This window comes from Sinocyclocheilus anshuiensis, unplaced genomic scaffold, assembly GCF_001515605.1.
Source record: "Sinocyclocheilus anshuiensis isolate Anshui unplaced genomic scaffold, SAMN03320099.WGS_v1.1 scaffold3955, whole genome shotgun sequence".
NCBI classification, from domain to species: domain Eukaryota; kingdom Metazoa; phylum Chordata; class Actinopteri; order Cypriniformes; family Cyprinidae; genus Sinocyclocheilus; species Sinocyclocheilus anshuiensis.
In genome coordinates, this window is record NW_015556067.1 from 34,934 (window position 1) to 59,709 (window position 24,776).

At 40.4% G+C, this 24,776-nt stretch overlaps 1 protein-coding gene across 1 annotated transcript in view; it reads left to right on the forward strand.

Annotated features, from left to right (window-relative positions):
- Positions 1-24,776, forward strand: part of LOC107676190 (Fc receptor-like protein 5) — a 59,159-nt gene that overhangs the window by 26,290 nt on the left and 8,093 nt on the right. The window contains exons 2-3 of the mRNA XM_016470702.1: positions 17,701-17,976; positions 19,734-19,928. Of these exons, the coding sequence (XP_016326188.1) occupies positions 17,701-17,976; positions 19,734-19,928 (471 nt within the window). The remainder of the gene's footprint in view (positions 1-17,700; positions 17,977-19,733; positions 19,929-24,776) is intronic.

Consider the following 24,776-nt stretch of genomic DNA (forward strand, 5'->3'; position numbering starts at 1 on the left):
CAGAAATTGACTTTGGCATGCAAAAGACTGATAAATTCATAACTAATGGCATGGCTGGTTCAGTCGACAGAAATACGGGAGACACAGGCCTATAATAACTGCTGAAATGTTTGCGGGGCAAATCTCAGGTCAGTCTGAGTGCTCACGGTACTCACAGTGCGTACAGCCGTACACCTGCAGGCGCCACTGACTCAGATGGTTGTCGTGTTAATAAACACCGTAATCAGCAAACGTTCGCGTGTCAGCGCTTAATGCGCATATCCTATATGAAAAGCATTTTAGGGGGCCCTTGGCTTTTGGGGGCCCAAGGCGGTCGCCTAACTTTGCCTAATGGGTAAGTCCGCCCCTGATTACTTGTTCATTATATCAGTCTCTATGTAAAAGCAGCTTAGTTGCCATTAACTAGGCACACTGCAATTGTTGACAAGATAATAACTCAAATAAGATCAGGACTTACATAAGTAGGTCTACATTAGGAGTCACGTCATGATTTTACTTAGTATTCACTGGTCTGTCCGTACTGCGTGTGGCCTTGACAGTGTGAACGAACAAAATAATGAAGTGCAAGGACAATTACTGGAGGAACTTCTCTGTGAGCAGGCCCGTAACCAGCTATGAGGCCACCATCCGGACCTCTGTAAATTTGTCATGTTCAAAAATAAAATTTGATCTTTGAATGACTAATTTGCTGTTAAACTCCTCATATGAATGCCTGCATGACATGTATAATTCAATTTAGACAGTATGCAAGAATGTTTAGCCTCCCTGGTATGAAAATGATCACTGCGAGACGCTAGCTGAGTGAACGAGGCTTGAGAAAGCTGCGCAGCCTCCGTGTTGCCAGATCCAGCTATTATAAGCGTTTTGGACTTGTCCTTTCCACTTAATTTAATACTTTAGAAAGTTAATAAAGTAGGAAGTTGCAGTTTAGAGTCAGCGATATCTTATCTTATTTGCAAAAGATTGGAAATAATTTCGGTATATTATCTATTTTTAGTTTGTTTTAGTATCAAAATCTGGCAACACTACATCGCCTGCACTTAAACTGAAAGCAATCAAAAAAGCCCATGGACAGGTTTTTGCTGACAGGATATGACATTCGGTAAGGGAAACGCAAAAATTATCATTATATTATCTGTCATAAACTTTATCAATGCTGTAAAAAAAAACAGTAGCATTTAACACTAGTACACACTGATCTGTAGAACAAGTAGATTACAGAATGAAATGAAATACGCAAAAACTAGCCATGAAGAAATCTATGCTATGTCATTCAGTATAGTTAAATTTTCACAAATCATGCTATAAACTTTTATAAGAGCACTAGACAAAGTTATTGTAGTTATGTATTGTTGCAATAAACAACTGAAAATTACCCACCCTTAAAGTATTAACACATTCTGATGCAATAAATAGAGTGATTTAAAAATAACCATCCCTCCAAAACAGAGAAAACATCTTTCACACACATCTACATGTCTGTCTCCTTTAAAGTGTTTATAGTGTATATAATGAGTTGTATGTGTAGGGGTTATTATAACACAGTTTTTTAACACCAACCCCCATCATCAGAAACAGAGCTCTAACAATGTCATGCAATAAAAGAGAAGCTAAATATCTTAGAATTGATCTCTTTTTCTATTGCTTAATGTATTTTTGTGTACAGTTTTGTCTCCTCCCTCATCTCTTCTTGAAAATGTGAAACACAGGAAATGTCTGATTTAGCAAACATTAATGTGTCAGTATGGGGTCCGGTGCACTGCCTCTCATACTCTGTGAGTATTTCATTATATCCTACACTATATTCTGTTTGGTTTTCTGCTTTTAAAACAGTATTCAGCTGAAGATAAATGAATGATTGTGCTGTGTGTAGGAGGTGATATGTTACTTGAGGATCAGATACAGATTTTTTCAGAAAACATGCATTTATCTTATCTGTGCTGCATGTGAAAGATGGAGGCCCTGTGGACATGTGCTGTTGCTTGGTTTTGTTGTAGTCCATAAGAGACTCAGAAAGTTGGAGAACAGTGGCCAAACACACAAGTTTCTCTGTCACTTTCCATTCTCTCTACCTCTCTTACTGAAAATGATTTGTGACTTTACTGAGTCACCTTTTCAATTTAACCAGTTTGTTTCGATGTCATTTATAGCGGATGTGTGAAGTCAGTTCTGCTTATGTTCTTTGCAGAAAAACCACAGCTGTAGTTCATTACATTAAAATTTAAACATGTTCAACTAACGCTTGACAATCAAAAAGTATCTTTGGTCTTAATTTTGAACAACATATTTATGGTTTCATAACTTAATTTTGTGAATTTTTTGAGTGAAAACTCTGCTTGTGCTATATTTCTTAAATGCCACTTGTGTCTGTTTTTTTTTTTGGTTTAATTGTTTAAGGGTGTTTTTATACCTAATTTATTTGAGCACTCCAAACGGTCTTAATCCGATATATCATGCATATGTCAACACCCCAAATGATCTCAGACCTGCTAAAATGACCTACAATTGAAACATACTTAGACCACATAATTTTGGGTCCTTTTATGATTCTATTAAATCCATTAACATTGTGAACACCTAAAGCACTGAGGTCACTCACCACTGGTTCCCTTTCTGATTCACTTTTTACTGAACTGGGTTTGGTTCATTTAAAATACTGGTGTATGTGAAAAGAAAAAGAAAAACATATACTCACATATGTATTCATGATTTATCATTATTCTTCATTATTCTCTATAATCATAAGAATTGACGTCATGTTTTGCTTTTATTTCTTTTGACTTGTATTTTGATTGATTTATTTGGTATGATATCCATAATCCATGCTTATTCATTTAGACATATCTATGTTCTACTTTATTAATACATTTTCTGATTTTACTATTAATCTGTGTTTGTATTTTGCCAAGAATACTTACTTAAGCTTATCTCATTTAAACTTTGATTCTGATGATCTTCTTTGTGTCAACAATTTTAGAGTTAGGTTGTCCTTCCTATGTTCTTGTCAGTTCAGCGAATCTATATTGTGTCTTATCTTTGTTTTTGCAAAGTGTCAAGAACATAACGCATCTAACTCGTTTTGGGGGTCCAAAGGTGTCAAAAACCACAATGTCTGTTTAAGTTTGCAACTTAGGTGCAACCCTGATGAGTTCACTGTGACCCCTATTGAACCAAGTGCAGAGACATAGGAGCTTACCCTTTTCTTATCAAATTTTAGCTCGGGTATAATAATGTATGAGTTTCCTGCCTTAGACACTTATTCTGCTTCTGACCCTGTCTCATTCTCATTGCTCTAGCAGGCCTGTTTTGCTGTCTGTAGGTAGAATTGTTTTACTCCGAAATAGGGCTGAACGATTTTGGAAAATAATCTAATTGCGCAATTTTTTTACCCCAATATTGCGATTGCAATTGAATATGCAATTATTTTTTAAAGCTCTTTATGTTCTGTATTATTGTCAACAAAGACATGCTATAAATCATTGTATAGTATGACCAACACAATATTAGATAGATTAAACAAAAATGTTCTTTTCTGTAGCGAGCTGTTGCGGTGCGATGCGACAACTGTAGCGTCCTGTATAGACACGGTGAGTGAAGCCGATAGCAAGATATGCCTCGTCATATTTTCTGCATTTAGCTTTTAAATGACCAGCAGCTGCCTGGGTCTGTGCGACTTCATCTATGGCTTTTCTCTTCCCTTTCACAAACCAATCCATCTCCCATTCTAAGTTTTTCTGCATTTAGCTTTTAAATGACCAGCATCTGCCTGGGTCTGTGCGACTTCATCTATGGCTTTTCTCTTCCCTTTCACAAACCGATCCATCTCCCATTCTAATTTATGTCCTTTGGCTGTTTACTGTTTTATTTATTTTCTTTTTCTGCTGATGGCCCGCGCTCGACTTGAAGCAGCGCTGCTTAGACCGATGGGTGTGTGTCATCAAAGTACTGTGAGAGCTATTAGAGAGCGCGGGCGTCTCCTTATGCTTTCTCTCACCGTACTTTGATGTCATACACCAATCAATCTTCAAGTCGAACACACCTCTTTACTCTTGCGTGTCACGTGACTGAGTGTAATTGCAGCCTCTGCGATTTGAAAAATCACGTTTTTTCATATCGCAATATTATCGCAAATGCAATTAATCGTTAACCCTACTCAGAAATACTTAGAAATATTGTAAGAGGATTTATCTATTATGGTTATTAAACATATTATTTTTCAGTTTCATTAATTCAGTCATTGTTTTGGTAATTTATTATCATTTATGATTTATTTGATGATTAAAAAACATTATAAATACATTTTAATTAATCTGCATCGACTTGTCTGTCTGGATCTCCTTTTTGCATCATATACTTTGTGTAAAAAACCCTAAAGGCCTTTCCACACTGAGCGCGAAAAAGCTAAATGAACGCGATGACGCGCTGGAACAAAACAATAGATTTCTATGGATGCTTCCACATAGACCGCGAACATTCGCGAAACCGAAAATGTTTCGGTTTCGCGTTTTTTTTTCGAACCAGTCTGATGAATCTTTTCAGTTTCGTAAAGCGAAAACACGGGCCGTCCAATAAGATTTTAGCTAGGATCACGTGACCGGAGCAGCTGCTGTTGCACAAAAAGGCAAGAGTGGCTGGCGCTGTTTCGAAAACTAGTGTAAACAAACACAGAAGAAGAGTATCCCGGAGTGGATGCTGAGTTCTTGTTATCGTTGGTATTTGAGAACAGATGTATTCTCACATGATCTTTATACAGAATAACATTTCTATTAATTGCCCACTGAATTATGCGATCTGTAGAGCACCGTCCGTTTTCTTCCACGTGCGCGAGTGTTATGAGTCAGAGCATGTTCACTCTTTTTCTACACATGAAATATGAAAGCAAATAGACATATGATTATGACAATATATTTTCTATATGTGTTTTGTATGCAGCTCATGGTATTTTTATAGCAATAAAGGATGTTTATGACAAATATTAGCAGTGTAGCGTTATTAAACACAAAGAGTGCATGTGTCTGCTTATTAATCAAAATCAACTATAGATTACAATCGGAAGTTATTACAAGCACTCAATGATGATTTAAAGTGGGTAAGCGAATACATTAATAATTACATACATTTTCAAATGTAGCTTGATGATAATTTTACTTCTAATTATATTTTAGGATGTAGCCTATTCTTGTAAGCATTATAGATAGTTTGTGTTTCTGGTGTAGAACCAAACTTTGTTTATCTTAATATAGATGTTAAATCCATATACGAGATAAAGTCTGTAAAGTCTGAGATCTGTAAAGTCACTATTAAAGAGGTGGTCAATCAGCTATTTTCGAAGGCTTGATTGTGTTTAGGGGGTGCAGTGTAACATGTTCATGCTTTTTTTTTATATCACATTATTTTTCACATATTTTACCTTTATTGTACACAGCTGTTTCCGTTCAGCTAAAAACGGTCTGTTGAGTTCCTGATTCTATGAAGCCCCTCCCTCAGAAATATGCAATGGGCTGAGATTGGTTAGTTGGCCCAGTGTGTTGTGATTCGCTAATTGCCTAGTGCACGTTGTCCAGACACACATGCCCCTTACCATTACGGGTAGTTGCATGTGCTCCGGTGTATTGTAAACAATAGTGTAAATATTGCCTTGTCAATTTGAGCCTGAACCAGATCTAGAGAATATTACTGAAAAAGATCAAGTAGAACCCTCTTACAGGACGTTTCAGAACTGTATGTTTTTTTGTTATTTTTTTGTAGTTGTCTCATACGTTTTGGATATGCTGTTATTTGTAAATGCTACTGCATTATGTTATATTTTGATATACTGTTTTATCCTTATTAAAGCTTTAGTCGCCAGAACTATGAGCCCACTACGAAGACTAATCATCATGGCTTTACTACAGTGCCCAAGTCAAACACAGAACCATATTTAGCATGCCTGTAGCTAAACAAGCATGTGGGTAAACACTATATAAAAACTTTAAAAAAAAAAAAACATTAAAAAAAGTCAGGCTCAGACTACAGGAGTTTTAAAATCCTAACCGATTATGAAATCTTTGCAGATTTCCTTCCCTCAAATCTTAACGCACACACTACAAGATCAGAAAATCGTGGCACATCACAGACTACAAGATTGTATTAAGATTATCATGCACGAGTGAACACCTCACGTGATCTCACGCAGCAGATCGTCATTGACGTTTCAGCATTGTGAACCGACCTAAGACTCCTGTAGTGTGAGCCCGGCTTAATCAAAGAATAATTTACACTGATCACATAGACACCAACATTAGAAGTTCACTGGTGGGATTACAAAAAAAAGATTGTTTGTAGGCATTTGACGAATTAGTCAAGTCAAGTCAAGTCACCTTTATTTATATAGCGCTTTTAACAATACAGATTGTGTCAAAGCAACTGAACAGCATTAATTAGGAAAACAGTGTGTCAATAATGCAAAATTACAATAGTAAACACTAATTTTTCAGTTAAAGACAGTTCATCATTGAATTCAGTGATGTCAACATACAGCTCAGTTCAGTTTAAATAGTATCTTTGCAATCATTTGGAATCAAGTAAACGATATCGCTGGAAATGAAGTGTCCCCAGCTAAGCAAGCCAGAGGCGACAGCGGCAAGGAACCAAAACTCCATCGGTGACAGAATGGAGAAAAAACCTTGGGAGAAACCAGGCTCAGTCGGGGGGCCAGTTCTCCTCTGACCAGACATTGTAATCCACGAGATTCGGTGTATTGTCTTTTGGTCCAATAAGTAATATCTCTGTCTTATCCGAATTTAATAGGATAAAATTATTGGTCATCCAATCTTTTACATTTTTAACACACTCTGTTAGCTTAGATAATTTAGAAGTTTCATCTGGTCTTGTTGAGATATATAGTTGAGTATCATCGGCATAACAGTGGAAACTAATCCCGTATTTTTTAATAATATTACCAAGGGGCAACATGTATATCGAAAATAGCAGAGGACCTAGGACAGATCCTTGTGGCACTCCATATTTTACTGGTGATAATTGAGATGACTCCCCATTTAAATGAACAAGGTGGTAGCGATCGGACAGGTAGGATCTAAACCATCTTAAAGCATTTAGTTAACTGGCTAGCTGAGCCAAACAGCATTGCCCTTTTTTATGTCCTTGCTACAACATCAAATTAACATAGAAACTATTAATGGAAAACACATCAACAAAGAATAAAACATACTTACAGGTTGTGGCCCATAAACAAACGCTTCTGCTCCATCTATTTGGACAAGCTTTTGCGCAAATCCTCACCCCTCCCCCAAACCTACTCCTGAAAATACCAATATTAGTGGCGTAATAATCTGGCAGGGGGTCAGAATTGGGCACAACACTGGTATTGAACTCATGTTGATTGAGGAATCTGTCTTCCGTAAAATGTGCAGCACATAAAGCTATATTGGGATTATAATTTTCAGGCACCGAGTAAAAAATAAAATGTAACCATTGTTCACTAAGTCCAGCATCCCTAGGAAGGCAGAACAAAGAGGACCTGCAATTGGGATGAAAATAACAGCGTTCCAACGGCCTGGCAACAACACTCTACTACAACAACTCTTCCTCTTCTCTAAAGCAGCCCAACATGGCCTCATCCCCTTTGTTGCGTGTTCCCGGGCGCAGGGTTTATGTAAATTTTAGGGTTTGTGATGTCACAAATCCAGGAAGAAGCTCGTTGTAGTCCCTACCAGCCGCTTGTTGTAGGCCTTAAAAAGCGAATTCTGTCAAATAAAATATCTCCCTTTGTTTGAACTTTGAGTGTCGTAACTTTGCAGATGTTGTTTATGCTGTTTATGTCCCAGTGAAGAATAATTGGTGTGAAACATTGATTTCATTAAACAAACGTGGTAAACAAGAAGAGGGAATGATACAAAATTGATGGAACATGAATAGTTATACAAATAGAAAAGCAGAATACAAAAAAGACAGAGCTAAACTAATACATACATTCATAAACAAACACAAAGCAAGGAAAGAAAAACTAAAGAAGTCACATTGGTTGATGAGAATATCGTCGTGTGTTGTATGTTGTGAACCTCAGTGGATCAAACTGATTCTCCGTTGTCAATTTGCATTGTGTTGAGTGAATTGAGATGCTTCATCTCTGTGTTTCTTCTGCTTTCAGTGCTGATGTGCTTCATCCACTCTGGACTCACTCAAGGTACTGTGCCGTACTGCAGTATATTTTATTTATTAAACAATTGTGAATTGCGTTGTAGTAGTTTATTTGTCATAGATACATGACATTTGTCTCTTTGCTATTGTTTTATGTATTTATTTTGCATCTTCACAGGATCAACTGTCTTTGTAGGTAGAATGGTAGTCATGCTGCTAAAACACTATTTCTGCAATTTATTCAATCAATCAATCAATCGATTGATCAATTGATCAATCAATCAATTGATCGATCGATTGGAAAGTAGTTCAGTCACATTCATGGCAAAATATCATAGTCTACTGTATAAAACAGAAATTAGTTATAGAGTGAGATTTTTGTTTGCTTATAAGGTTTTTCTGCAGAGACACAGAAAAGACTGACTCCATTTTTAATTTTCACTGTACATAATGACGGCGTGCCATTGAGATCTTCATCAGCTATGCTTAGGAATATTCATTCACTATGGGTTTAATTGAAAGGCTTGTTAGAGACAATAGACTGAGAATAGACAGCTATAGAAGTTTGACAGGTTTTCAGTTTCTTGAGTTATTACCTTGTCAACTCCTTCAATAAACTACGGTTTGAAAATCATTCCCACCTGCCAGAATAGGAGCTGTTGAACAGCTTTAATGCCAACATGGACTTTAAACTGCAGTGAGACAAATTAATGTGGTACCAGTACTGTGTGTTCAAAATCACCTTCTTCCCACTGATATAAATTCAAACATTTGGATCAGTGAGTCCTTCAGTTAAGATGATAAATCCATCCATGAAACACACAATTACCAGATCATTCACACTCCATTTTTGTTTTTCTTCTAGGTCAGTTAAAAAAAGTTTGAATGGTATATATAGTCTTTTCTTTTAAGTACTTATTGTTTGCTGGGTAAAAAAAAGAGATGAGCAAAGGTTTGATCCAACTGCAAAATAAGGATTAATAAGCAAACAACAAAAAAACAAGACAAACAAAGAAAACAGACACAAGTGATAATACTTATAGTAGTGTCTGCAAACCTAAGTTATGCTTATTTTGCTATATTCTCCCTGAAGGTGTTAAAGCCACAATTGCTTAAGTTATTCTGTGTGCTTTACAAGGACCATGGTATATTTTGTCATGAGTGGGTTGCAAGAAAAGTACATACAACTTTAATAGGTACTTTCCCTAGTCCCTTCCTGTCACGTAGGCACAGCATTTAAAATATTTCGTTTCAGAAGACTGGGGGCATCTTTTTCTTTTTTATTATCTCCTTCCTCTCTTTGCTTTCTGCAAATATTCTACTTATTTTGGGCTTTTCTTTCCCTATACTCTGATCTTCACAAACTTTGTCTATTAGATACAATATTTTAGATATAATACTATCAGATCTTGAAACTTATTTGCTTTAACAATTTTAACAGTTATTTGATTCATTTGTTATCACTATATTTTTACATTTTAATAAATGTAGTTTTTCCTTATTCAAATGTGATCTCTGATGTAAATAAGCATTGCTCGTCTGCCTGGATTTCATTGCATCGATCATCATGGTTAATTCAGTGATTAGTGATCTCTTAACTGTGCTTTCATAACCACAATCATTATATTGTGACGATGTTTCATCAATGTCTACTCATATGTGTATTAATACAGAAAGACCAAAACCTGTAGTGAAGGTGACTCCAGATCAGCGTGTGTTCAGAGGAGAGACAGTCACTCTCACATGTGACATAGAGGGAGGAGGAAACATTCAGTGGACATACAGCTGGTTTAAAGATGGAGACCCTCACGATACGTACAGAACAACAGCAGCAGAGTTCAGATTCAGAGCTTATTATGTTTCTTACAGTGGTAACTACAGCTGTAGAGGAGAGAGATCAGACTCACAGAGATCAGACACCAGTGCTGCTGTTACACTGACTGTATCAGGTGAGTGTTCAAATTTACATCTGTTTAATGCTCTTTAAATAGGGGGCAGTCGAGGCCTAATGGTTAGAGAGCCTGACTTGTAACCCGAAGGTTGTGGGTTCGAGTCTCAGGTCTGGCAGGTATTGTAGGTGGGGGGAGTGCATGTACAGTGCTCTCGTCCACCCTCAGTGCCATGACTGAGGTGAGACCCTTGAGCTCAGGGGCGGACTTACCCATTAGGCAAAGGTAGGCGACCGCCTTGGGCCCCCAAAAGCCAAGGGCCCACTAAAATGCTTTTCATAGGAGATACGCATTAAGCGCTGACACATGAATGATTGCTGTTTATGGTGTTTATTACCACGACAACGTCCTTCGAAGTTGAACGTGCTTTTTGTGTATCCTGCTTGAAGGAGATGAAAATATCATGCATCTGAAGCTGTAAATAATATTGAGAAACAGTGTGCATTATATGTTTATAATTGTTTTAAATGCCGCTTACTCATTTATGAGAAGGAACCAAGTAGTGGACACATACGCAGTTACTTTTTTGGTTGATATAATCCTTAGGTGTGCAAATGTATAATTGCCTTTTCATTATTTTTTCAGTTTTATTTAAATGTGTAGTTAAAACAACTAAAAATAAATGTATTTTAAAGTTTAGAATTAGACAGCCTTTGCACACAGGCTTAAGCTGGTAACTCAGTGGACTTTCCTCGTCAATATAGGTTATATTTTTTCACACTTTTCTCATTCTATATTTCTGATGTTCCAAAAGCGCCTCCTACTGGCAGAGAATGGATGTTCATTTTCAATAATCCAGTGTGTAGTTTTTGTTCAGACCAATGTGAAAATCCACCCACATAACCCCGTTTAAAATTAATATAATAAGTTATACTTCTGGCTCACCCCTGGTTTAAACGCTCAATTGTGAGGTTTATCATTTTATATATATATTTTTTTGTGAAAACCTGTATCTCAACTGTAAATCAGTTGTTATTTATGTGGTCTACAACATGAAAGAAAGCCATTATAACTTGTACATGAAAAATGTATAAACATTGGACACAACTATGGGAAGCCATTGTGCAGCAGCAAGCATCACAACAAAAAAAGGAACCCCAAGGTTGATCTAGGAAAATGTGTGCAAATGAATATGGCCCCATTCCTGTATTTTGCCTGGGGCCCCCAATTCACTAAATCTGCCCCTGCTTGAGCAAGTCACCAAACCCCCAACTGCTCCCCGGGCGCTGCAGCAATATGGCTCCCCACTGCTCCGGGTGTGTGTTCATGGTGTGTGTGTGTTCACTACTGTGTGTGTGCACTTGGATGGGTTAAATGCAGAGCACAAATTCTGAGTATGTATCACTATACTTGGCCACACGTCACTTCACTTCACTTTACTTCACTTCACTAAATCAATATCTGTGACTCTTTTCTTATACCCTTCTGTAGCAGCCACATCTTTTTATATCTGTAGAGGACTGAAACAACTTTTAAGGCCTGATCACACCAAGAAAAATAACTATATTAGCATCTACATTGACAATAACATTATGTTTAAGTGCACTGCAGTTTCATTGCTTGATAAATGCTTAGAGCTCTTTAAAGTCAGATAGATTCAGATTGGCTGTCAAAGTTTTTATTGTTCATCAGCTAGGGAGAAAAAAAAAACTGCAAGTGAATCCAATGATATTGTTCCTCTGTACCGTTATCATTATTGTTAGAGTTAGAACGATTGTGAAAGCTTTATCGTTATAGTTGTCATAGTTATCTCTCATGTTGCGAACAGGCCTTTGGTCATTAATAATTTTAAATACAGTTTTACGAGGCAAGGATTCCCAAACTTTTTCTGTCAGCCAAACCCCTTTGATCAAAAATATTTCCTGTTATATATATTATATTATTTAATATAAGTTAAAAAAAAATATTTCCTGCATGATTATATATATAATAATGTTCAATGAACATAATCATTTTTTTTGTACAGAAATTAAACTTATGTATGAAATAAATTGACTGTATTTAAACCAGTATTTGTCTTTTTGCTGTCTTTTTAAGTATTTGAATGACTTCCCCACGATTAATTGGAATGTCACGCTCGATGGAGAGTAGCAGTAGGTCAGAGAGCCTCTCTTCATTACAAAGACTTCAAAGATTAGATTTCACAAGTTTTGCCTTTGAAAATGACCTTTCAGCTATAGAAGTGGAGACAGGTAATGTTGCATACATTTGTAGGAGTTCAGAAAGAGAGGGGAAACAGATACAATCTCATTGTCTTTTAGGCACTTTAGCATTTCCTAGACATTACTTTTGGTGAAGTAGGATGCGTGAAATACTTTAAGCTCCGTGAAGACCTTTCACTGCCTCAATCCCATATGACTTACTAACTGTTCTGACAAGTTCAACATCACCAGGTTCTACTCCTTGACTATTTGGATGCTACGATCAGACTGTGTAATCCTTTGAGGATAATGCCAGTTGAACTATTATCCTTTCCTGTGAATTGTCTGACCATCTCTTGAGTAATGGTAACCAACAAAGGTGTAGTACACCCTTGTTTGCTAGAACTCCTCCAAATTCCCAGGTTGATGGTATTATCCTGTTGACTTGCAACTGTACTTATACCTTGCCGGTAATTTTCTGGGTCTTGACTCACCAGGCATTTTGTCAGGAAACTCAATTTCAGTAACCCCAGCCTGCTCTTTTGCTTTTTTAAACACAACCTTGAATTCACTTGCTGCCCTTAGTTCTTGAGTGTCCCAGTAGCCTTTTTAGCACTCCTTCCACCACTATGTATGACACTGCCAGATCCACATCTTTATGCTGAAGAGCAGCTGATGCAACAGCAGCCTCCTGAAAGACTGGGCTGGCCACCTCCAAAGAAAGCATAAACTCAAAATGTATTATCTGAAACAACATCTCTGGCAGCTGGATCAGGTGGATTGTTGTCTGAGTTTTTTTTTCCAACAGCTGCATAACTGCAGAAAAGACTCTCTGCTGTGCTTTTAAAGCATTTTCTCGACAGGCCTAGTGGATCACTGTTTTAATTCCCAGGTTTTCTCTCCAGCATATAACAACTTTTGCATTTCTATGAATGCAGCATGGCACTTGCTAGAATTCAAATTTAAATATATATAAAAAATTGGGGACTCGATTCAGCAGTCTTCTCTAACACTAGGTTGCACCATCATAAGCTTTACCCCACATAATGTCAGCATTCAACCCATTTTCTGAAAGAAAGGCCATTATCATGTCCAACAAGTCAGTTGTCCTGCCAGTTGTTGATTTTTAACTGACACACTTGGATGAAACACTCCTTTATTTGCATGTGATGGACAAACCGGACCACAAAGGATACTTGCTCGTGAGTGTGACACATTTGAAGTTTCATCCAAAATAATTTAAAATATCTTAGCCTCATTAATCTTTTTCAGAACTACATTCTAAGAGATCGTATTAGATAATTTTAGGTCCTTTTGGATAAAATTGTCACATGTGGTTTCTTCTTGTGGGACTGATGCTTTCTGGACAAGCTCAAGGATTGTGATGTAGTTCGGATAAGGAAGGAAGAAGTCAGGGTCGGCTTTATCGAGACTCTGGGTATTTATTGTAATTTTCACAGTTCAAAAACCAAGTTGCGCTCTCTGCGCTTCAAACAAACTCCAGGGCAGCATCCCAGAGCATTCAGCACACACACAACGCATGCGCTTGCTTTCCTCTGCTCGTAAACAAGGCGCAGCGCATGCATGTTCTATGTCAGCAGCATCACGCGTCGTGTTAATCTCGATAATGGCAGTAGATGGTAACTCGGGGGAGAAGAATTGTTGAATAAATTTGTTATTTTTGTTTTATTTGCGCACCAAAAGTATTCTCGTAGCTGAAGTCATGTGGAATGTTTTGTCGATGTTCTTGGTACCTTTCTGGACTTTGAAAGTTTCATGACCCTTGCTGTCTATGGAGGGTCAGAGAGCTCTCGGATTTCATCCAAAATATCATAATTTCTGTTCCGAAGATGAACGAAGGTCTCACAGGTTTGGAACAGCATGAGGGTGAGTAATTAATGAATTAATTTTTGGGTGAACTATCCCTTTAACTTCAACTCAGGAATTAATCTGTTACAATGTTTAATGAGTTAATGAAGTCTTCAGATAGACTGTTGAAGTTGATTGAGATTCAGTTGCTCCTCATATGAGGTTGTATTTGGAGGTCTTCAGCTCTTCTTCAGCAGGAGCTTCATTCTGCTTTCTATGGCGAGTCAGAGGCGTTTGTCTGAGGACGTGACGGAGCCAGAGCCTCCAGAAAACACTGAGATCAGAGAACTAATGACAGGACAAAACCAAAACAAAATATATGCTATGAAATATGACAAAATAAATTTAGAAACTACATAGTTCCCCTTCAGGAACTCGAGCTGCGTCCGAAGACACTAAGGGAACACCCCCAGCGTGACCACGCTCTGAATCACATGTGTAATCAGTCCAATGGAAGGGCGAAACGTCATAGGCGGGCGACGTAGCGACCAGGAAGCTATAAAATGTGCCATTGGGCGGTCTATGGCAGCTCTAGTGGCAGCGGAGAGACATTTATGGTTGACCCTGTCAGATATTAAAGAAAATGACAGGGTCTTCCTCATGGACGCCCCGCTTGCGCCTTCTGGCCTGTTCGGCGACGTGTCAATTCCGTCGTCGACAGGTACCAGGAGGCCCATAAACAGCCGGCGGCGTTCCTGCGGCATACCCCCTCCTCCTCATACCACGAGCAGCAAAAACAGAGCGTCGCTTCTCGTGCTACCCCGTGATGGGACCGAGGTCAGCGGCGCTCTGGTTCGAGGGCTTCGCAGTCGAAGCCCGATCTGAGGGTCGTGCTTCAGAGGAAGTCCTTGGCCAAAAGGCCCTGACTTGAGAGGTTCAGGGACTTCGCTACCCCTTCGGGGGTCTCCAGAACAGCTAGTTCGGCCGTCTCCTGCCGGTCCTCCGTTTCAGGGCACCGAATTAGCAGCCACAAGTACACCAGAGCCCAGTCTCGAGAGACTGGTTCCCTTAGTAGATTATTTAGCAGCGTTGAATCTACTGCCAAATGTATCTCGTTGGGTCCTGCACACTGTAGAGAAAGGCTATCGCATTCAGTTCGGCGCTCCTCCGCCACCATTCAATGGGGTCTTTACCACACTCGTGGGCCCCGAGCAGGCTCTGGTATTAGAACAGGAAGTGAACACTCTCTCGAGGAAGAAGGCCATCGAGGTGGTCCTTCCTCATGACAGGGAGTCCGGGTTGAGGACTGGTTTGTTACGATAGACCTACAAGTCTATCATGTACTTTCATGTCTCCATCCTTCCCACTCACAGGAAGTTCCTGAGGTTTGCTTTCAGGGGCGAAGCTTACCAATACCGAGTTCTTCCTTTCGGCCTAGCACTCTCACCCCGCACTTTACGAAGTGTGTGGAAGCCGCTCTGGCTCCACTGCGACTCCAGGGCATCCGCATACTAAATGATATCGACGATTGGTTGATTTTAGCTCAATCGGAGCAGATGGAGGTTCGAAATTGAGATGTTGTTCTTGCTCACATGAAGGACTTGGGGTTAAGACTAAACACCAAGAAAAGTGTCCTTTCTCCATTACAGAGGATTACCTATCTGGGCATGGTGTGAGATTCGACCACGATGCAGGCACGGTTGTCTCTTGCTCGGATCGAGTCGATCCCCACGGTAGTCAAGAGAGTCAGAGAAGGCCAGTCACTCACTGTCAAGCAGTTTCAGAAACTATTGGGGTTAATGGCAGCTGCGTCCAACGTGATACCTTTTGGCCTGCTGTACATGAGACCCCTACAGTGGTGGCTCAAGTCCAAGGGGTTTTCCCCGAGGGAAAATCCGCTTCACGTGATCAAGGTAACGCGGCGATGCCTACGTGCCTTGGACATGTGTAGGAAACCTTGGTTCTTGTCTCAGGGCCCGGTGCTGGGAGCTCCTTGTCGCCGCGTAACGCTAGCGACGGTTGCGTCCCTCACCGGCTGGGGTGCGGTGATGAGTGGCCACCCTGCCCGCGGTCTGTGGAGCGGTCGCCATCTCACTTGGCACATCAACTGCCTGGAGATGTTGGCTGTATTTCGAGCTTTGAAACGATTACTCCCGGACCTGAGAGATCGCCATGTGCTTGTGCGCACCAACAACACAGTGGTGGTCTCTTATATCAACCACCAAGGAGGCCTGCGTTCGCGCCCCTTGTACAAGCTGGCGCACCAGATCCTTGTGTGGTCCCAGGGCAAAATCCTGTCATTGAGAGCAGTGCATATTCCTGGGTATCTGAATATGGGAGCAGACGTCCTGTCGAGACAGGGGCCGAGGCCCGGGGAATGGAGGCTTCACCCCGAGGTGGTGAAGCAGATATGGAGAATTTTTGGCCAGGCTCAGGTGGACTTGTTTGCGACTCAGACGACATCGCACTGTCCCCTCTGGTTCTCTCTGACTCATCCGGCTCCACTGGGGCTGGATGCTATGGTACAGACTTGGCCTGGCTGTGGTGCTAGAAGCTCTTTGTAAGTCTCCATTCGAGCCTATTGAAGAAATCTCTGATCGCTTCCTGACAATTAAGACTACTTTTCTTCTAGCTATTACTTCTCTAAAGAGAGTTGGAGATCTTCAGGCCCTCTCAGTGGCCCCTTCCTACTTAGAATTTGCGCCCGGCATGGCCAAAGTGTTTATCTACCCTCGAGCGGGGTATGTTCCGAAGGTTCCCTCTGTTATACCACAGACTATCGTGCTGCAGGCCTTTTGTCCTCCTCCCTTCAGGGAGCCAGACCAGCAGAAGCTTAATTGCATGTGTCCAGTGCGAGCATACATCCACAAAGCTGCCCTGTGGAGGAGGGTGGACCAACTGCTTGTATGCTATGGTCCCCCTAATAGGGGTCGTCCTGCTACTAAACAGACCCTCAGTCGGTGGATAGTTGATGCCATTACTACTGCCTAAGAGTCCTCTGATCTCCCCACACCATTGGGAGTCAAGGCTCACTCGACCCGAGGTATGGCGGCCTCCAAGGCCTTCTTAGCAGGTGTGTCTATGCAGGACATCTGCAACGCAGCAGGATGGTCCACGCCCCTCACTTTCGCCAGGTTCTATGGCCTTGATATGCGAGCCACCCCTGGCTCTTCTGTTCTTTTGTCTTAGCTGTGCTCTTCCACACTAGACAGGGATTTGCAAGTCTGACGGCATGGGCATTCTCGTTCCCTTAGTGTCTTCGGACGCAGCTCAAGTTCCTGAAGAGGAACGTCTCCAGGTTACGTATGTAACCATGGTTCCCCCGAAGGGAACGAGACGCTGCGTCTCAGAGCCATTCTTCCGGCATCCCTGCGAGCGCTTGCTTCATTCCTAGAAGCTGACGCTGGTTCCACCTCATGTGCTTTTAAAGCTTCCTGGTCGCTACGTCACCGGCCTATGACGTCTCACCCTTCCATTGGACTGATTACACATGTGATTCAGGGTGTGGTCACGCTGGGGGCGTTCCCTTAGTGTCTTCGGACGCTGCGTCTCATTCCCTTCGGGGAACCATGGTTACATACGTAACCTGGAGACGTTTTGTAACATTTGTTTTCACTGTAAGTGCTATTTGAGTCACTTTATGTTTTTGTCTTTCTAAATAGATTTACCCACGTCTACACTGACTGTGACACCAGACAGTCCTGTATTCACTGGAGAGACAGTCAATCTGAAGTGTGAGATTGAGCCTTGCAGTAACTGGAGATATGAGTGGTATAAAGACGGCACTAAAATGTCTGAGGATTACACTGTAAATGGAAACACTCTCACTATTGAACGATCTGAAACATCTGATTCGGGTCAGTACACGTGTAAAGGACACATAGATGGAAGATCAGTCTCATCACAATCAAGCTCTGCTGTTTCTCTCTCAGTGAAGGGTGAGTTGAGTGTCTCTGTCCTCCTAAGCTCACTCTACTACATGTATAATCATTTATTCAGATGAGACACACTGAATCTACAAGCTTGTGAAGTTCTCAGAGTAACATGACATAATTAAGTTAAAAAGAAAAAAAAAAATACATGTTCACTGTAAGTGTCATGATTGTTTCAGATGATCTAATGTTGAATCATATTAAACAAATAGTGATTGTTCAGACGGAGGAGAGACCATTACTCTCCTCTCCACATCTCTCCTCTTTAACATCAGTGTCACACAAAGGGCGTACGAGTGTAATTCTAGAAACTCACTCAGTGATCCTCGAGGATCATTACAGATCACTGGCAGAAGAAATCAATGAGAGCAAAGTCAGGCAGGTCAGTTAGATAAGAAATGTCCAGAAAGTCTTCGATGGGCCTCGAGTCAATGAGTTTCTTGGTGAAGCTGAATTAATTCGACTAGATCTATCAATGGTCTGGTGTTTTTGTAACATGGCTGTTTCAGTAAAACAGAATGTTGGAACCAAGTGCAGTTTAAAGCTTATTTAAACAAGACAACAGTAAATCCAACAATGAACAAGATGAACCAAATACAGGAACTGAAACAAATGTGTATCACACATCCATACCAGACAATAAAGTAGAGAAACAGACAAGATAACAAGGGGCTAGCGAAGTACGGGTAGGCAATTGAGCAGCCATGGTAACAGACCAGGGCAATTATGGAAACAAACAAGGTAGGCAAGGCAACAAGGGAAATGGGAACTAAACAAATAAACAATGGGAACACACACACACACACACACACACACATACATAAATGTCCTTAAACACAAAACAGGGAAACACAAGACCATCATCATGACAGTATCATGGATAGCAACATTGTGTATTGCTTATGGATTAACCACAATGAAAGTTTAAACAGATTTAATTTAGCTTCAAAAATATCAATTGTGCACAAAAAAATAAATAAAATAAAAATAATGAATCCAGGTCACACATTTGATATTCATGTTTATTAGTTATTATTAATTAAGTAATTTTTTAAAATAAAATACAATATTTAAAACATGACACATATCCTGAGTTATTTGTTTGGTTTTGTCTGTTGCTGGTTGTGTTACACTTGTGCTTCCTGGTGTTGGATTATTTGATTAACCCTAACATGCATGGCGTCCACTAAAGTGGACAGATATTTGGAAGCCATTTTGAACCATTAAAGTTGTAGCACCATGTCCCAACCACCAACTGGCGAACCCCCAATGTGTTGTCTATAATTCCATTTAATTATTGTCTTTGTATTTATTTATTTATTAATTTAGATATTGCATAATACGTTAAAAATGGTGGCGGGACGAGGAGATGCATATAAGGACATATAAAAGTTTAGGCATGTAACTTCGAGTGTGTGTGCTTGTGTCTGTGTGCATTTGTGCTCACCTGTGTGTAAGTAGAAAAAGGTCTATTTATTTAAGGTCCAGTCTTTGTGCAATTTATACTACAACTGATCCTCAGGAAGTCTGAAGACTGAATTATGCTCTGTTCAGGTGTGATTTTAAGTGCATGTATGTTCTTTTCCTGTGTTACGTGTTCTTTTTGAATGGGGATTTAAGGGGTGCACATTCTTCTGAAGAATGAGGAAACTAATGACAGTGTAAAAGCAAAACAGAACAAATGTTATGAAATTAAATAAAAGATAATGTATAAACTTTATTATTTTGTTACCTTTATTTTTTTTTTACTTTGTTATTAACAGATTTACCCAGATCTACACTGACTGTGACACCAGACAGTCCTGTATTCACTGGAGAGACAGTCAATCTGAAGTGTGAGATTGAGCCTTGCAGTAACTGGAGATATGAGTGGTATAAAGACGGCACTAAAATGTCTGAGGATTACACTGTAAATGGAAACACTCTCACTATTGAACGATCTGAAACATCTGATTCGGGTCAGTAATAAGGGGTGCACATTCTTCTGAAGAATGAGGAAACTAATGACAGTGTAAAAGCAAAACAGAACAAATGTTATGAAATTAAATAAAAGATAATGTATAAACTTTATTATTTTGTTACCTTTATTTTTTTTTTACTTTGTTATTAACAGATTTACCCAGATCTACACTGACTGTGACACCAGACAGTCCTGTATTCACTGGAGAGACAGTCAATCTGAAGTGTGTGATTGAGTCTTACAGTAACTGGAGACAGAGAAATGTCCTGACAAATGACAGAAGACCTGACTGGACAGCTGAGTGGAGATATGAGTGGTATAAAGGCACAGACAGTGTAATGTTACAGACGTCTGACCGTTACAGCGTAGATGGAAACACTCTTAGTATTGTGAAAGCCATTACATCTGATCAGGGTCAGTACTGGTGTAGAGGACAGAGAGATAAAACACCAAAATCATCACAATCAAGCTCTGCTGTTTCATTCACTATGAAGGGTAAGTTGAATATCACTGTCCTAAACTCATTCTATAATGATCACTATCTAATCAAGAGACTGTGATTTCGTTCAGAATGAAAATATTAATACATTCAGCTCAGGATGTACTAACCTAAAAATAAAATTAATTAATGAATAAATAAAAAAAGCAAGAAAAAAAAGAAAGATAGGAAAATACTGGTGATATTCTGCCAAGACATTATCCAGTAATTGTATGGCATTTCTGTTAACTCTAAAACACAACCCAATGCAGTGTAAAATTCAAAATACAGGTAAAACACCTGTGAGCAGCATTAACTACACAGAGCCGTTGTTCACTGATGAGCTGCGCAAAAAATCGTGCGAATATGAACGTGGTTTTGCGCAGCTCGTCAGTGAACAACGGCTCTGTGTAGTTAATGCTGCTCAATGTGAAAGCCCGCAGGTGATGGAGATTTACCGCTGATTACAGAACCGGCTTTACTGATAAGATGCGCGTTAAATATCGCATGCGATTTATCGTGCAGCCCTAGTATTAATACAGAGAGAACAAAACCTGAAGTGAAAGTTACACCAGATCAGCGTATGTTCAGAGGAGAGACAGTCACTTGCTGACACTTTTGGGGAATCTCCTGTTTACTCTGTTACTTGAACTGTTACTTATCTCAGGGAACCGAGGTTATGTTAGTAAGCAGAGCATTCCCTTTCGAACGGTCTCTCCCGTTGCATCGCTAATGCTTTTGGGGAACGCATCCAATACCGTCGTGCTATAATTGAGTGCAGAACGAAGTGCTCTGCGTACCGTACTGAGGGCTCCTGTAAGCATGAGGCAATAATGAGATCCAACCCGCATAGGCTGGGGACTACATAACATAACCCTCTCCACTTACAAAGGGGATTAGGTAGCCGTTACAGCGTAGATGGAAACACTCTTAGTATTGTGAAAGCCATTACATCTGATCAGGGTCAGTACTGGTGTAGAGGACAGAGAGATAAAACACCAAAATCATCACAATCAAGCTCTGCTGTTTCATTCACTATGAAGGGTAAGTTGAATATCACTGTCCTAAACTCATTCTATAATGATCACTATCTAATCAAGAGACTGTGATTTCGTTCAGAATGAAAATATTAATACATTCAGCTCAGGATGTACTAACCTAAAAATAAAATTAATTAATGAATAAATAAAAAAAGCAAGAAAAAAAAGAAAGATAGGAAAATACTGGTGATATTCTGCCAAGACATTATCCAGTAATTGTATGGCATTTCTGTTAACTCTAAAACACAACCCAATGCAGTGTAAAATTCAAAATACAGGTAAAACACCTGCAAAAAAATAAATACAGAAAATGTCTTCAAATTAATACAATACATGCCCTATTTTTTACCATTTTTGGAGTGCTATATTCTGCCTGCTTCTGTAAAACAGAACACTGTACAATTCACACATGTGATATGTGAATACAAAAGAACATAAATGTAGCCTGGATATCAATGTTTTATTTCGTTTTTTACCAATAATTACAAAATTTTATAAGCAAAGCAGATCTTAAATTTAATGCAGTATTTTTGTCATATGTTCATAATGCTGTTGCATGATGCTGTTTCTACCGATATTTACTCATATGTGTATTAATTAGGGCTGCACGATAAATCGCATGCGATATTTAACGCGCATCTTATCAGTAAAGCCGGGTCTGTAATCAGCGGTAAATCTCCATCACCTGCGGGCTTTCACATTGAGCAGCATTAACTACACAGAGCCGTTGTTCACTGATGAGCTGCGCAAAAAATCGTGCGAATATGAACGTGGTTTTGCGCAGCTCGTCAGTGAACAACGGCTCTGTGTAGTTAATGCTGCTCAATGTGAAAGCCCGCAGGTGATGGAGATTTACCGCTGATTACAGAACCGGCTTTACTGATAAGATGCGCGTTAAATATCGCATGCGATTTATCGTGCAGCCCTAGTATTAATACAGAGAGAACAAAACCTGAAGTGAAAGTTACACCAGATCAGCGTATGTTCAGAGGAGAGACAGTCACTTGCTGACACTTTTGGGGAATCTCCTGTTTACTCTGTTACTTGAACTGTTACTTATCTCAGGGAACCGAGGTTATGTTAGTAAGCAGAGCATTCCCTTTCGAACGGTCTCTCCCGTTGCATCGCTAATGCTTTTGGGGAACGCATCCAATACCGTCGTGCTATAATTGAGTGCAGAACGAAGTGCTCTGCGTACCGTACTGAGGGCTCCTGTAAGCATGAGGCAATAATGAGATCCAACCCGCATAGGCTGGGGACTACATAACATAACCCTCTCCACTTACAAAGGGGATTAGGTAGAGTTAAGTGGACAAGATCCATGCCTGCAGGGCAGGGACATCCAAGTTATAAAACCTAGTGAAGGCAGATGGCGATGACCAGCCGGTGGCCGCACAAGTGCCACCAATAGAAATCCCGCTGGACCACACCCAGGAGGAGGCCATTCTCTCACACCTATAGGGCACTGCAAGCCCGCTGAGGCATAAGCCAGGGCTATACCATTGACTCTCCAGCGAGATAGTCTCTGCTTCGTAACCAGCAGCCCTTTAGAGCAGCCACCGAAGAATACAAAGAGCTGCTCTGAGTGCCTAAATGGGCCAGAGCGCACAACATACACTCTTAAGAGCCCGAAATGGGCAGAATGGATTAGGACCCTGCTCACCTTCTGTACTGGGTAATACATTTTGCTCTGAACGGAGTGGAGAGCACTTTCTGCACCTAGCCGTGTCTCGGTTTGAGGACAACTCTACAGATGTTAGGCCCAAACTCAAGACAGGAAGCACTGACTGACAGTGCTTGCAGGTCACCCACTTGCTTGACAGACGTTAAAGCCAGATGGAGGACGGTCTTAAGCGACAGGGGCCCCAAGTCGGCAGACTGAGGTGGCTCAAAGGGAGGTCCTCACGGGGCCCTAAGGACTATAGATAAGTTCTAATTCGGCACAGTATGAGGGCGAGGAAGATTCAATTTTCGAGCTCCCCTCAGAAACTTAACGACTAGGTTGTTTCTTCCAACTGACTGGCCAGCCACGATTGAATGATTAGCTGTGATTGCCGCTACATATACATTGAGCGTGGAAGGGGTGTGCCCCTTATCCAGCAGCTCTTGCAGGTTAGCACGTAGGACACGTCACACGATGATGGGTCCTCGTTCCATGCTGCACACCAGTCAGAAAAGACTGACCATTTAAGGGTGTAAAGTAGATGGAGCTCCAGCCTCTAAAATGGTAGTTACTGTAAAGCTGTAAAGGCTCCCAGCGAGGGGCCAAATGTGAAGGCTCCACAGCTCTGGCCGGAGATGCCAAATCATGTCCTTCGTTTGCGAGAGAAGGTCCTTCCTCAGTGGTATCGGCCAAGGGGCTGCCGATAGCAGTTGAATCAACTCGGGGAACCACACCTGGTTCCTCCAGAGTGGGGCCACCAGGAGGACTGAACATCTGATTTCCCTGATCCGTCTCACTGAAGAGGGACTTCAGGAGCCTGATTGAGACGGCACATCGCCCGCGACAACGATCACCGTGTCAGGTCCTCTTCCCACGTATCGACGAGGACACAAAAGGTTCAGTAGACTTTTTTGCTTTAAACTAATGGTTATTGTCATGGTGTAAAGAACAGGAACTGCTCTTTGTTAATAATTTAAATCTTTTCTGGGAGCATCCTAGGCTTTTTCGCGCTGATGGCCTGCACCCCATAAGAGTCGGAGCAGAACACCTGTCGGACAACATCTCCAGGATGCTAAAGACTGTGTGTGTTCCACCGATAGTGAGGTCAAAATATAAATTTAATGCAGGATCTAGAAAAAATCTGATCGTGGTTAAACCAGAAAAATGTCAAATAAATGAACAAAAACAATTGTTTAAATTTGGGCTCCTAAACATTAGATCACTCGCACCCAAAGCAGTTATTGTAAATGAAATGATCACAGATAATAGTTTTGATGTACTCTGCGTGACTGAAACTTGGCTAAAACCAAATTATTATATTGGTCTAAATGAGTCTACTCCACCAAGCTACTGTTAAAAGCATAAGCCCCGTCAAACTGGTCGTGGTGGCGGTGTTGCAACAATATATAGTGATATTCTCAATGTTACTCAGAAATCATATTACTGATATTAACTATATGGCTCCGCATTATCGTCCGGGCAGAACTACTGTTCCAGCCACCACACTAAATTACTGAAAGAGTTGTTACCTGTAGCAGAAGAACCATTTCTCAATATTATTAACTCGTCATTGTCTTTAGGTCACATGCCAAAACCATTCAAGCTGGCAGTTATTAAGCCTCTTATTAAGAAACCACAACTAGATCCTAGTGAACTGGCAAATTA